This window comes from Schistocerca americana, chromosome X (genome assembly GCF_021461395.2).
Source record: "Schistocerca americana isolate TAMUIC-IGC-003095 chromosome X, iqSchAmer2.1, whole genome shotgun sequence".
NCBI lineage: Eukaryota > Metazoa > Arthropoda > Insecta > Orthoptera > Acrididae > Schistocerca > Schistocerca americana.
The window spans coordinates 177,957,668-177,972,569 of NC_060130.1; the positions used below are offsets into that span (position 1 = coordinate 177,957,668).

A 14,902-nucleotide genomic window follows, 5' to 3' on the forward strand; every position below is an offset into this window, starting at 1 on the left:
ATGATAGAGAAGACGATAGAAAAAACACAGGGTATGATAGTATTTACTCTTATCGACCCGTAGCTATCAGAATTTTTCGTAGGCAGGATTGATATGGTCGAAACAGCTTACATCTCCAATATATTGCTCACAAGCATTCATCGTCAATTCCAGCCGGTGCGAGCTGTCATTAGAAAGTCCTTAGACAATAACATCACCATAATCAAGTGCAGGGACTATTAGTGATTCTACGAGTTTCTTTTTAAGATGGAGAGGAAACACTTTTTTAATATTTATATAGTGGACGATGTGATGCTGAAACTTCTTACACACTGCAGTTGTGTGTTCAGTCCAGTCTCAACGATGATCCAGAACTATCCCCAAGATCTTTGCAGAAAAAGAAAAGGTCATTTCTATGCACTTTGGGATGAAACTTGAAAGAGATTGTCTGAACTGAGTAGTAATAATTCTTTCGTGAGCGGCTAAGATTGCTTGTGTTTTAGAAGGATTAAGTTTCAATCTCGTGTTCTGCAACCACTCAGGTAAGGCAAGTAAGTGAGCATTTACGCATCTGATGGCAGTGCACAAGTTTATTGGACTTGCACTTAGGTATAACTGAATGTCGTCACTGTATAAAAGACATTTTCTGTGGGAGAGGATAGTCAACACATCATGAACACATAAAGAGAAAAGTAACGGACTGAATACTGATCATTGTAGGACCCTTGGTACCACATTCCTCCATTGTGACTTTTTGTTCGGATCACTACATTCGTTTAGTGGGATGTAAGATACGAATGGAACCATTGCACAGATCTCGAAGAAAAATATTGGCTTGTGGGTTTAGCAAGCAGAACGTCAAAGACGATAGTGTCGAAACCTTTGCTTTAAGCGAAAAAGCACATAGTAGTCACCTTTTGTTTTTCCGTATCTTATTTCGGTTTGCCACTCAGTTTTATAAAAACGGTCGACCGGTATTCAACCTAAACGTTATGTAATTAGTGAGCTGAACGTGAACTATGTATTCTAAAGCCTTAGATGATGCTGACAGAATGCAAATGTACCTGTACTTGGAGTGTTCTTCGACAGATAACTTTCTGGGTAATGGTTTTATGAGTCCCAATTTCCAGGTTCTCGTGAGGATGGCCGGCCCGTGTGGCCGAGCGGTTCTAGGCGCTTCAGTCTGAAACCGCGCGACCGCTACGGTTGCAGGTTCGAATCCTGCCTCGGGCATGGATGTGTGTGATGTCCTTAGGTTAGTTAGGTTTAGCTAGTTCTAAGTTCTAGGGGACTGATGACCTCAGATGTTAAGTCCCATAGTGCTCAGAGCCATTTGAACCTTTTTTTTCGTGAGGATACTAGAAAACAAAGAATGGTTAAAAATGTCCATTATTTGGGCAGTAGTCGATCGATGAGGAAACTGGTCATTTGCACTGTAATATTACCGTGTGCTGCAGCTGTCGAACGAATTCGTTCAGCCGGACGGTGTGGCCGAGCGGTTCTAGGGGCATCAGTCTGGAACCGCGCGACCGCTACGGTCGCAGGTTCGAATCCTGCCTTGGGCATGGATGTGTGAGATGTCCTTAGGTTAGTTAGGTTTAAGTAGTTCTAAGTTCTAGGGGACTGATGACCTCAGATGTCAAGTCCCATAGTGCTCAGAGCCATTTGAACCATTTTTTTGAATTCGAGCTGCTGACTTCATGATAGTATTAAAAAAATATCCTATATTTCGCTGTCTTTGCTACGTATTGAAACTGGAGAGAGAGATCTGTTGACAGTTAGAGGGACTGATTCCATTGAATCACTTACAACAGACTGGCCTCATTTACCACTTGCGACATATGACTGATCTCGAAGCTCAGGTTCGGGCGCTTCAGTTTCTTTGAGCCAGTTTATGATTGACGATGGAATCACATGTAAATTACATAGTAGTTTATAGGTGCGAGCTTTTTCCCTGCCTACCGTATTACAATGTGATGCTTGTTAGCTGCTACAGTCCGATGATTAGGTACCTGATGGACGTACGAAATACTGTAATGCTCGACTGTTATTAATGATGTTGTTATGTTTATGCGACATTATAATTGTTGTTATGATTATCTCTAACGCCCACGTAGGACACGACATCACCCCACAGTCGAACGCCTGCCGCATCGTGTACATCACGGCGTACATCACAGCCATAATCACGTTCGCCGCCTACTCTGCGGCGCTCATATCTTCGCTGACGGTCGTGTCGGATGACCTGCCCTTCAGCGACATCGAGGGCCTGCTCAGGGACGGCACCTACACTGTTGGGGTCCTCAATCGCACCGAGACCTACCAAGGACTCACGGTTAGTTATCTACGAAGTGCATTCAAGTTCTAAGCCCTCCGATGTTTTTTCTAATTAACTACTCACCCGAAATCGATGAAACTGGCGTTACTTCTCGACGTAATCGCCCTGCAAACGTACACATTTTTCACAACGCTGACGCCATGATTCCATGGCAGCGGCGAAGGCTTCTTTAGGAGTCTGTTTTGACCACTGGAAAATCGCTGAGGCAATAGCAGCGCGGCTGGTGAATGTGCGGCCACGGAGAGTGTCTTTCATTGTTGGAAAAAGCCAAAAGTCACTAGGAGCCAGGTCAGGCGAGTAGGGAGCATGAGGAATCACTTCAAAGTTGTTATCACGAAGAAACTGTTGCGTAATGTTAGCTAGATGTGCGGGTGCGTTGTCTTGGTGAAACAGCACACGCGCAGCCCTTCCCGGCCGTTTTTGTTGCAGTGCAGGAAGAAATTTGTTCTTCAAAACATTTTCGTAGGATGCACCTGTTACCGTAGTGCCCTTTGGAACGCAATGGGTAAGGATTACGCCCTCACTGTCCCAGAACATGGACACCATCATTTTTTCACCACTGGCGGTTACCCGAAATTTTTTTGGTGGCGGTGAATCTGTGTGCTTCCATTGAACTGACTGGCGCTTTGTTTCTGGATTGAAAAATGGCATCCACGTCTCATCCATTGTCACAACCGACGAAAAGAAAGTCCCATTCGTGCTGTCATTGCGCGTCAACATTGCTTGGCAACATGTCACACAGGCAGCCGTGTGGTCGTCCGTCAGCATTCGTGGCACCCACCTGGATGACACTTTTCGCATTTTCAGGTCGTCATGCAGGATTGTGTGCACAGAACCCACAGAAATGCCAACTCTGGAGGCGATCTGTTCAACAGTCATTCGGCGATCCCCTAAAACAATTCTCTCCACTTTCTCGATCGTGTCGTCAGATCGGCTTGTGCGAGCCCGAGGTTGTTTCGGTTTGTTGTCACACGATGTTCTACCTTCATTAAACTGTCGCACCCACGAACGCACTTTCGACACATCCGTAACTCCATCACCACATGTCTCCTTCAACTGTCGATGAATCTCAATTGGTTTCACACCACGGAAATTCAGAAAACGAATGATTACACGCTTTTCAAGTAAGGAAAACGTCGCCATTTTAAGTATTTAAAACAGTTCTCATCTGCCGTATGGTGCTGCCATCTCTGGGACGTATTGACAATGAACGCGGCCTCGTTTTAAAACAATGCGCATGTTTCTATCTCTTTCCAGTCCGGAGAAAAAAAATCGGAGGCCTTAGAACTTGAATGCACCTCGTACCTTTCCTGTCTGACCACTTGAAATGGAGCGCAAATCTGACGAATATCATAGAAACTTAATTTGTTTCGTCTTTCAAACCGATAGAGGTGGTGCCGTCGTTAATCCACTGGACTCGCAGTTGGACTGAGGATTCAAATCCCCGTTCGGCCACACAGATTTTATTTTACGTAGATTTCCAAAAATTACTTAATGCAAATGACAGAATGTTTCTTTTTTATAGGCGACGACGCATTTCCTTCTCCCTCCCCATCATTATACAATCCAATCCTGAAGTCAGACTCTAATGACCCTGTCATCGACAGGACGTGAAATCGAAGTGTTCTTCGGTTTGTCTGTCCATCAGGACTTATAAACAAATAATAAAGCTGACTGCGACATACGAGGGTTGACCAGAAAGTAATGCACCGCATTTTTTTTTTCTTCAACAATTCTTTATTGGACTTAATGAGAATTACACACACGAAAGAATGGTGTTTTATTTACACACCCTATTTTTCCACGTAATCTCCATCCCGTTCTACGGCCTTCCTCCAGCCCAAAACAATGGCGTGTATGCCCTGTCGGTACCAATCTTTGTCCTGGTGGCGGAGCCAGTGTTTCATTGTGTGAATCACCTCCTCATCGTCCTCAAAATGTCTTCCACGAATGGCATCCTTTAATCGCCCAAACAAATGTAAGTCCGATGGGGCTAGGTCAGGTGTTCAAAAATGGTTCAAATGGCTCTGAGCACTATGGGACTTAACTTCTAAGGTCATCAGTCGCCTAGAACTTAGAACTACTTAAACCTAACTAACCTAAGGATATCACACACATCCATGTCCGAGGCAGGACTCGAACCTGCGACCGTAGCGGTCGAGCAGTTCCAGACTGTAGCGCCTAGAACCGCTCAACCACACCGGCCGGCTAGGTCAGGTGTGTCAGGTGTGACAGCCTTGGACAGTCTCCTCGACCGCTGCAAATCGTGGAGCTCCGCCGAACCGCCTTATGATGACCTCACCCTCCGTGCCCAGCGACTAACTGTACTTCTATCGACAGCAGATCCTCCATAGTCTTTGTACAAGCGTTTGTGAATATTCCCCACAGTTTCTTTCTCTGCAGTGGGAAATTCAATGTCGGCACGTTGCTTGTAATGTACATCACCTACAGACGCCATTTTGAAACTGTCCTGCAACTACGCTATCCGTCGCAAATGACGGAGACTTGGCACGCTCACTCAGAAAACTTCAAATAATAGGTCTACATACGTAACGATTCGCATTCATTACATTGTTTTCGGCTGAGAAAAAAAAATGCGGTGCCTTACTTTCTGGGCAACCCTCGTACGTCAGTTGATAAAACGAATAAAACCGTCAGTTTTTAAACTTTAACTATGCTAGCACTCGTTTTCGAACATCATGCACCTTCAATCGACTTGACGCACTTACACATTTATCTTAGTTTTGCCGCTGTATTTTGAATTCTCGAGGTATAATTTTAAAAATAATGGTTGTCTCAACTCTCTTACATATATCTAGTAGTTTGGTTGATTTGGATTTGAATTCGGCAGGTGTCTTTGCAAAATGAAAATTTCCGCCCTGTGTTTTGAACTGAATATTAATATCTAAATTACAACAGACGAGTGGACCGGTCGGAATTTTCTTGTACTAATGTTCGATAAATATTATGAATGTGCACTTTCGATCACTGGCGTATGCACAGAGTTAATATACACTATCTGATCGAAACTATTCAGACACTTAATAGTGGACATCAATATGGGGTGTGTGCACCCTTCACCTTTATGGTGGCTTGAAATCTGATGGAGATACTTTCAATTAGGTGTCTGAATATCTGTGGAGAAATGGCAGCCCATTCTTCTTCATGAGCCGAAACCAGAGAAAGTAGTGATATTGGAGGATGGTATCTGGAGCGAAGCCGACGTTCAGCCTCACGCCAAAGCTAATGGAGGTCAATTTTTATTTCCAGTGTTCTGTCCGCATGCATCAGTCACGTGACATAGCCTGTGTTCCACTCATATACAGCTATGTGTTCTGTATGTGCTTTAAAGCACTGTCTACTTCTGATCGTTAACGGTAAACCTGTCGGTCATCAGAGGACTTCCATCTCGTGTGTGAAGAAATTTGACACACTCATCCAAACGAGCTTTGAATTATGCGATCGCCCCTGTCGCATCTTGGGTGTAAAATCGAGACTTCGGTGTCATAACTAACTTAGTGGTAAGAGCTTGTGATGCGCTGCAATTGCTGTGTACACATTTGTCCGACTGATGCGCTGTTTATACAGTTAGTGGCGGAATGACTTGTAATTTTCACATGTCGGACGCTGCTGCTATGCGTTTATCTGTTTCCTTGTAGGATGTATCCCTCGCTACTATCATTTTATGTAGGCCTGATGCAGGCATCGTATAATTTCTGAACTATGATCAGATGTGAACAGTGGACAGTATACATCTCCGCAAAGCTGTATTGTGCTCGTATGATGCAAAGTAAATATTTTACGGGAGAAACTGTGAAGAAAGATGAATGTCTGATAGGCCGGAAACGTATTCGATCTAACATTATAGCCCGTTTTTAAGTGCAGAACGTTGTAGTCTTAGGAGTGCGTGTGTTTATGTCCTCTCTCTTACCAATACCTCCCAGGTACAGAACTTAGAGCCTAGAACAATAATTTAGAGTTGATAGCTTCGTTGGTTTAGGTAAAAATGTGTCGAACTCAATTCGTCTCGCCCGCATCTCGTGGTCGTGCGGTAGCGTTCTCGCTTCCCACGCCCCGGTTCCCGGGTTCGATTCCCGGCGGGGTCAGGGATTTTCTCTGCCTCGTGATGGCTGGGTATTGTGTGCTGTCCTTAGGTTAGTTAGGTTTAAGTAGTTCTAAGTTCTAGGGGACTGATGACCATAGATGTTAAGTCCCATAGTGCTCAGAGCCATTTGAACCATTTTTTCAATTCGTCTCGAACTCCATCGTGTATAAAAATAAGCCTTTTCTTGTTCTTCTTAACTGTATGCTATTACATTACAGCATTTTGAAATCTGTTAATATAAATCGATAAGGAGTGCTAAGCTCCTCGACATTGTCACATCTCGAGAAATCTCGCGCTCTTGGACGGGTTAGGACTAGGAAAGCTCTATTCATTAACAAGACGAGGAGTGTAGTGGTCTTCTTCTGATTGGATGGAGATTAATTCTCTAATGGTGCTGCAGGGCGGGTTTGTCAATGACTGTGTGAAGATAGTCTTTTACCCTAAGACAGGGAGAATGCTCTGTAACTCCCATACGCAGAGAGATGGATTGTAAATTAAGTACTATGCTCGAGGTCTTAGGAATATGTAGAGCACTCTCTGGTATACTTTGATTATTTATGTGTTCGAGAATTAACTGTGAACGGTCGTACTGAGTAGTCATCTATCCATGTTCGTAATGATACTCGCAAAGTAGAGAAGGAATGGTTTAGCTATGATACTGAACTTGGGGAAACATGCTGTCACATGACTGACCGGTGTTTGAGTCACTGTAAAATTCTTCGCGCTATCAAGTGTGTTGCTTAATATTACAGTACATCGGCGGTGTCTTTTCCATCCCATCCCTGCATTGGTGCGCTGTTGGTTACGACATAATGACTGACTGACAACGGTTGTTTGAGTTGGGGAAAAAGCTTTGTGGACGGATGACAAGGAGTCGCTAGCAGTGAAACAGTGATCGCGTACATGAGTGCAAAATGAGGAATCACTCGAAATGGAACGCAGAACCATCATCTATTCCGTCACTGTGACACATGAGTTTAAATGTAGAAGTCGTGAATCCCTTTTGGACGGTAGTTTGGAAACTCACCACAACGCAGCCAAACTCTTCTAGTTCCCTTATCTTGTAACTATCTTTTATTTAAAATTATTGAGTGTTATGCTACCCGCCGTAAGAATATAATTTACACCGTACGATGTCTAGTTTTCTGTGAGAGGCCGAGGATCAGAGCGTCTTAATGTCAGTTTAGAACCTGACACAGACTTGGAAGTCGTGGCAGAAAAAATAGGAAATGTTTGGCGTTGTACAAAAGCGTGTTAGAAAACAGTGTTTGAAACAGCTAAACAGGACAAGAGGGAGCGTCTCGTACAATCATTCGCTTGCAGTATATGTGATTAGACTTTAAAGTGGCCTCTGCATTGCCTGTATATATTTAATAGGATCGTGTCCACATAGGCACCGGCAGTAGCAGTAGCAGTTTGAGGTGAGGGACTGGGAGCGCCGATAGGAATGCTTGGAAAGCTGCACTCTGCGTTATTCTGGGGAAGTATTGTGAAATCTGTTTCTCTGCGCTGGAGGTCCGCCGCAGTTATGTGTCATCGATGCCTAGATGACTTGTAAATCGTATGAGCTTTTATAATGCGTAATTTTTCTATGTTGGGAGGGTAGAGAATAACGATGATAGCATGTTGGGCTGATTGCTAGTGTACATTTTCTCTCAATCGGCACATCATCTTCTACTACTGCTACTACTACTGTTTGTGCTCCTTCTCAATCACTCATCGCCTATACCTCGACGGATATATGGTGGAACCTCTGATATGGTCTCGAGACAGAATGCGTTGCGAATACCAAATTATTTTCTACACTCCTGGAAATTGAAATAAGAACACCGTGAATTCATTGTCCCAGGAAGGGGAAACTTTATTGACACATTCCTGGAGTCAGATACATCTCATGATCACACTGACAGAACCACAGGCACATAGACACAGGCAACAGAGCATGCACAATGTCGGCACTAGTACAGTGTATATCCACCTTTCGCAGCAATGCAGGCTGCTATTCTCCCATGGAGACGATCGTAGAGATGCTGGATGTAGTCCTGTGGAACGGCTTGCCATGCCATTTCCACCTGGCGCCTCAGTTGGACCAGCGTTCGTGCTGGACGTGCAGACCGCGTGAGACGACGCTTCATCCAGTCCCAAACATGCTCAATGGGGGACAGATCCGGAGATCTTGCTGGCCAGGGTAGTTGACTTACACCTTCTAGAGCACGTTGGGTGGCACGGGATACATGCGGACGTGCATTGTCCTGTTGGAACAGCAAGTTCCCTTGCCGGTCTAGGAATGGTAGAACGATGGGTTCGATGACGGTTTGGATGTACCGTGCACTATTCAGTGTCCCCTCGACGATCACCAGTGGTGTACGGCCAGTGTAGGAGATCGCTCCCCACACCATGATGCTGGGTGTTGGCCCTGTGTGCCTCGGTCGTATGCAGTCCTGATTGTGGCGCTCACCTGCACGGCGCCAAACACGCATACGACCATCATTGGCACCAAGGCAGAAGCGACTCTCATCGCTGAAGACGACACGTCTCCATTCGTCCCTCCATTCACGCCTGTCGCGACACCACTGGAGGCGGGCTGCACGATGTTGGGGCGTGAGCGGAAGACGGCCTAACGGTGTGCGGGACCGTAGCCCAGCTTCCTGGAGACGGTTGCGAATGGTCCTCGCCGATACCCCAGGAGCAACAGTGTCCCTAATTTGCTGGGAAGTGGCGGTGCGGTCCCCTACGGCACTGCGTAGGATCCTACGGTCTTGGCGTGCATCCGTGCGTCGCTGCGGTCCGGTTCCAGGTCGACGGGCACGTGCACCTTCTGCCGACCACTGGCGACAACATCGATGTACTGTGGAGACCTCACGCCCCACGTGTTGAGCAATTCGGCGGTACGTCCACCGGCCTCCCGCATGCCCACTATAAGCCCTCGCTCAAAGTCCGTCAACTGCACATACGGTTCACGTCCACGCTGTCGCGGCATGCTACCAGTGTTAAAGACAGCGATGGAGCTCCGTATGCCACGGCAAACTGGCTGACACTGACGGCGGCGGTGCACAAATGCTGCGCAGCTAGCGCCATTAGACGGCCAACACCGCGGTTCCTGGTGTGTCCGCTGTGCCGTGCGTGTGATCATTGCTTGTACAGCCCTCTCGCAGTGTCCGGAGCAAGTATAGTGGGTCTGACACACCGGTGTCAATGTGTTCTTTTTTCCATTTCCAGGAGTGTAGAGGTATCAGCGGTTCCGTATCACTCCAACTGCACACGCCCCGCTCTTGAAAAGTCGCCTGCTGACATCCAGGTTCCATGGATTCATGAGGCTGTTCCCTACCCGTACACGTCTATCTGCTCGATACAATTTAAAACGAGACTCGTCCGATCAGGCAACATGCTTGAGACTTAGCATCTGAGATCATCAGTCCCCTAGAACTTAGAACTGCTTAAACCGAATTAACCTAAGGACGCGCGTTTCCAGACTGAAGCGACTAGAACCGCTCGGCTACAACGGCCGGCCAGGGAGTACTGACGTTCATGACACACTGAAGAGCCAAAGAAACTGTTACACTTGCCTAATATCATATAGGGCCCCTACCAGCACGTAGAAGTGCCGCAACACGACTTGGCATGGACTCGAATAATGTCTGAAGTAGTGCTGGTAGGAACTGACACCACGAATCCTGCAGGGCTCTCTGTAAATCCGTAAGAGTACGAGGGGGAGGATATCTCTTCTGAACAGCGAGTTTGTAGGCATCCCAGATATGTTCAATAATGTTTATGTCTGGGGACTTTGGTGACCAGCGGAAGTGTTTAAAATCAGAACAGTGGCTCTAAGCACTATGGGACTCAACTGCTGAGGTCATTAGTCCCCTAGAACTTAGAACTAGTTAAACCTAACTAACCTAAGGACATCACAAACATCCATGCTGGAGGCAGGATTCGAACCTGCGACCGTAGCAGTCTTGCGGTTCCAGACTGCAGCGCCGTTAACCGCACGGCCACTTCGGCCGGCTATCAGAACAGTGTTCCTGGAGCCGCTGTGTAGCAATTCTGGTCGTATTTGATGTCGCATTGTCGCACTGGAATTGCCCAAGTCTGTCGGAATGCACAGTGAACATGAATGGGAGCAAGTGATCAGACAGGATGCTTACGTACGTGTCAATTGTCAAAGTCGTATCTAGACGAATCAGGGGTCCCATATCACTCCAGCTGCACACGCCCCACACCATTACAGAGCCCTCAGCAGCTTGAACAGTCCCCTGCTGACATGCAGGGTCCATGGATTCATGAGGTGGTTTCATACCCGTACACGTCCGTCTGCTCGATACCATTTGAAACGAAACTCGTTCGACGAGGCAACATGTTTCCAGCCAACAACAGTCCAATGTCGGTGTTGACGGGCCCAGGCGAGGCGTAAAGCTTTGTGTCGTGCAGTCATCAAGAGTACGCGAGTGGGCCTTCGTCACCGAAAGCCCATATCGATGATGTTTCATTGAGTGGCTCGCACGCTGACACTTGTTGACGGCCCAGCATTGAAATCTGCAGCAGTTTGCGGAAGGGTTGCACTTCTGCCACACTGAACGATTCTCTTCAGTCGTCGTTGGTCCTGTTCTTGCAGGAACTTTTTCCAGGCGTAGCGATGTCGGAGATTTGATTTTTCTCCGGATTCCTAATGTTCACTGTACTCTAGTGAAATGGTCGTACGGGGAAATCCCCACTTCATCGCTACCTCGGAGGTGCTGTGTCGCTCGTGCGTCGACTATAACACCACGTTCTAACTCACTTAAATGTTGATAACCTATCATTGTATCAGCAGTAGCCGATCTAACAACTGCGCCAGACTCTTGTTGTCTTACATAGGCTTTTCCGACCGCAGCGCTGTATTCTGCCTGTTCACATATCTCTGTATTTGCATACGCATGACTGTACCAGGGAGTTCGAATCCTGCCTCGGGCATGGATGTGTGTGATGTCCTTAGATTAGTTAGGTTTAAGTAGTTCTAAGTTCTAGGGGACTGATGACCTCAGAAGTTAAGTCCCATAGTGCTCAGAGCCATTATTTTTGTTTTATTTATTTATTTATTTATTTATTTGCTTCTTCTTGGGTGCTTGTTTAACCGTAGCCTCGCTGTACCTCGTCACGTGACGTAGTTCCTGGCACTGCCGCGTCATCACTTCGCCTTTCCAGGCAATAAGCATTGTTGCGCTCTCTACAACGAAAACTACAGAATTCGTTTCGGTAGTTGGCCGAGGGAGTCAAGATTGATCAGAAGAACTTTCACTGCGTTTCGTAAGAAAAATTGTGGTTGATTGCTGACATTTCCTACAGATTTGTTTAACCCTGTGGTGCATGAGTATCACTGCAGTGGACAACTTTTAATGGTTAATTCTCTGGCTGTTTCAATCAGTCATGAGGCTGCAAATGCATGCAGGATACAACACCAGTAGGGAGTGCCCGCTGCAGTAAACTGTGTGCATTTGCAGCCTCAGGACTGATTGAAGCCGCGCGGTATTAGCCGCTGCAGTCTTGGACTGTGCTGCTGGTCCCGGCGGAAGTTCGAGTCCTCCCTCGGGCATGGGTGGGTGTGTTTGCCCTTAGGATAATTTAGGTTAAGTAGTGTGTAAGCTTAGGGACTGATGACCTTAGCAGTTAAGTCCCATAAGATTTCACACACATTTGAACATTTTTTTTTATTACTTACTGTACAAATACAATTATAGTGGTCAACATTCGTGTACTACTAGGTTTCGCTTGACGCTATGCACCACAGGGTTAAATAAAATTCCACAAACGTTTTATTAAAAAGAACCGGGGGGGGGGGGGGGGGGGGGGCGGCTGTTTAGCAGCTCGCACGGGGCGGCACTTGGGCTTGCGCCGGCCCTGCCTGCTCAAAAAAAAAAGGCTCTGAGCACTATGGGACTTAACATCTGTGGTCATCAGTCCCCTAGAACTTAGAACTACATAAACCTAACTAACCTAAGAACACCACACACAACCATGCCCGAGGCAGGATTCGAACTTGCGACCGTAGCGGTCACTCGGCTCCAGACTGAAGCACCTAGAGCCGCCGGCCACACCGGCCGGCGCCCTGCCTGTGCTGGGATATTTCCAGTTCCGCTCCCTGTTGCCATTAGCAGCCAATATTGTGGTTTCATGGTAGATAATATCAGATGCTGTAAACATCATTGTCCTTTTGAGATCCCGCACTAAAGGGATGCCGGCCGCGGTGGCCGAGCGGTTCTAGGCGCTTCTGTCCGGAACCGCGCGCTGCTACGGTCGCAGGTTCGAATCCGGCATCGGGCATGGATGTGTGTGATGTACTTAGGTTAGGTTTAAGTAGTTCTAAGTTCTAGGGGACTGATGACCTCAGATGTTAAATCCTATAGTACTCAGAGCCATTTGAACCATTTGAACTAAAGGGAAGTGAAACTGCCACGTGACGCAGTCGACGGGCGTACTAAAGTCAGTGCCCAACCCATCTGCGCAAAAGCTTCATTAGATGCAACAAGTCCACTAAAGAGACGGCTTACACTACACTCGTTCGTCCTCTGTTAGAATATTGCTGCGCGATGTGGGATCCTTACCAGGTGGAATTGACGGAGGACATCGAAAGGGTGCAAAAAAGGGCAGCTCGTTTTATATTATCACGTAATAGGGGAGAGAGTGTGGCAGATATGATAGGCGAGTTGAGATGCAAGTCATTAAAGCAAAGACGTTTTTCGTTGCGGCGGGATCTATTTAAGAAATTTCAGTCACTAACTTTCTCTTCCGAACGAAAAAGTATTTTTGTTGAGCCCAACCTACATAGGTAGGAATGATCATCAAAATAAAATGAGAGAAATCAGAGCTCGAACAGAAAGGTTTAGGTGTTCGTTTTTCCCGCGCGCTATTCGGGAGTGGAATGGTAGAGAGACAGTATGATTGTGGTTCGATGAACCCTCTGCCAAGCACTTAAATGTGAATTGCAGAGTAATGATGTAGATGTAGATGTAGATTGTAAAATTTTAGTCTCGACATTGACAAGTATGATAGCGCAGAACGTGTGGGTCGGCAGAAGGCAGAGCCTGGCAGCTTGAACCGGCTGCTGTTCGAGCGGCAGATGGCGCCGTTCGAGGACAGCTTCCCGCGGACGATAGACGTGGCGCTGCGGCGTGTGTGCGGACAGCAGCGCTACGCGTTCTACGGGCTGGAAGACGCCGTCAAGGCGCTGCTGCGCCACGCCAACTGCTCCGTCGCCGCGCTGCCCTACTCTACCTACCCGCACAGCGTCGTCTTCGCCTTCTCACAGCGAAGTCCTTACCAGGGCATTATTAACTACAAGTAAGTCCACATTCAATTTACACTACTGGCCATTAAGATTGCTACACCAAGAAGAATTGCAGATAATAAACGGGTATTCATTGGACAAATATATTATACTAGAACTGACATGTGATTACATTTTCACGCAATTTGGATGCATAGATCCTGAGAAGTCAGTACCCAGAACAACCACCTCTGGCCGTAATAACGGCCTTGATACGCCTGGGCAATGAGTCAAACAGAGCTTGGATGGCTTGTACAGGTACAGCTGCCCATGCAGCTTCAACACGATACCACAGTTCATCAAGAGTAGTGACTGGCGTATTGTGACGAGCCAGTTGCTCGGCCAGACGTTTTCAATTGGTGAGAGATCTGGAGAATGTGCTGGCCAGGGCAGCAGTCGAACATTTTCTGTATCCAAAAAGGCCCGTACAGGACCTTCAACATGCGGTCGTGCATTATCCTGCTGGAATGTAGGGTTTCGCAGGGATCGAATGAAGGGTAGATCCACGGGTCGTAACACATCTGAAATGAAACGTCCACTGCTCAAAGTGCCGTCAATGCGAACAAGAGGTGACCGAGACGTGTAACCAGTAGCACCCCATACCATCGGGTGATACGCCAGTATAGCGATGACGAATACACGCTTCCAATGTGCGTTCACCGCGATGTCGCCAAACACGGATGCAACCATCACGATGCTGTATACAGAACCTGGATTCATCCGAAAAAATGACGTCTTGCCATTCGTGCACCCAGGTTCGTCGTTGAGTACACCGTCGCAGGCACTCCTGTCTCTGATGCAGCGTCAAGGGTAACCGCAGCCATGGTCTCCGAGCTGATAGTCCATGCTGCTGCAAACGTCGTCGAACTGTTCGTGTAGATGGTTGTTGTCTTGCAAACGTCCCCATCTGTTGACTCAGGGATCGAGACGTGGCTGCACGATCCTTTACAGCCATGCGGATAAGATGCCTGTCACCTCGACTGCTAGTGATACGATGCCGTTGGGATCCAGCACGGCGTTCCGTATTACCCTCCTGAACCCACCGATTCCATATTCTGCTAACAGTCATTGGATCTCGACCAACGCGAGCACCAATGTCGGGATACGATAAACCGCAATCGCGATAGGCTACAATCCGACCTTTATCAAAGTCGGGAACGTGATGATACGCATTTCTCCT

The 14,902-nt window shown here is 47.1% G+C and overlaps 1 protein-coding gene across 1 annotated transcript in view; it reads left to right on the top strand.

Annotated features, from left to right (window-relative positions):
- Positions 1 to 14,902, top strand: part of LOC124555894 (glutamate receptor U1-like) — an 80,262-nt gene that overhangs the window by 36,079 nt on the left and 29,281 nt on the right. Inside the window, exons 4-5 of the mRNA XM_047129953.1 lie at positions 2,097 to 2,314; positions 13,471 to 13,736. Of these exons, the coding sequence (XP_046985909.1) occupies positions 2,097 to 2,314; positions 13,471 to 13,736 (484 nt within the window). The remainder of the gene's footprint in view (positions 1 to 2,096; positions 2,315 to 13,470; positions 13,737 to 14,902) is intronic.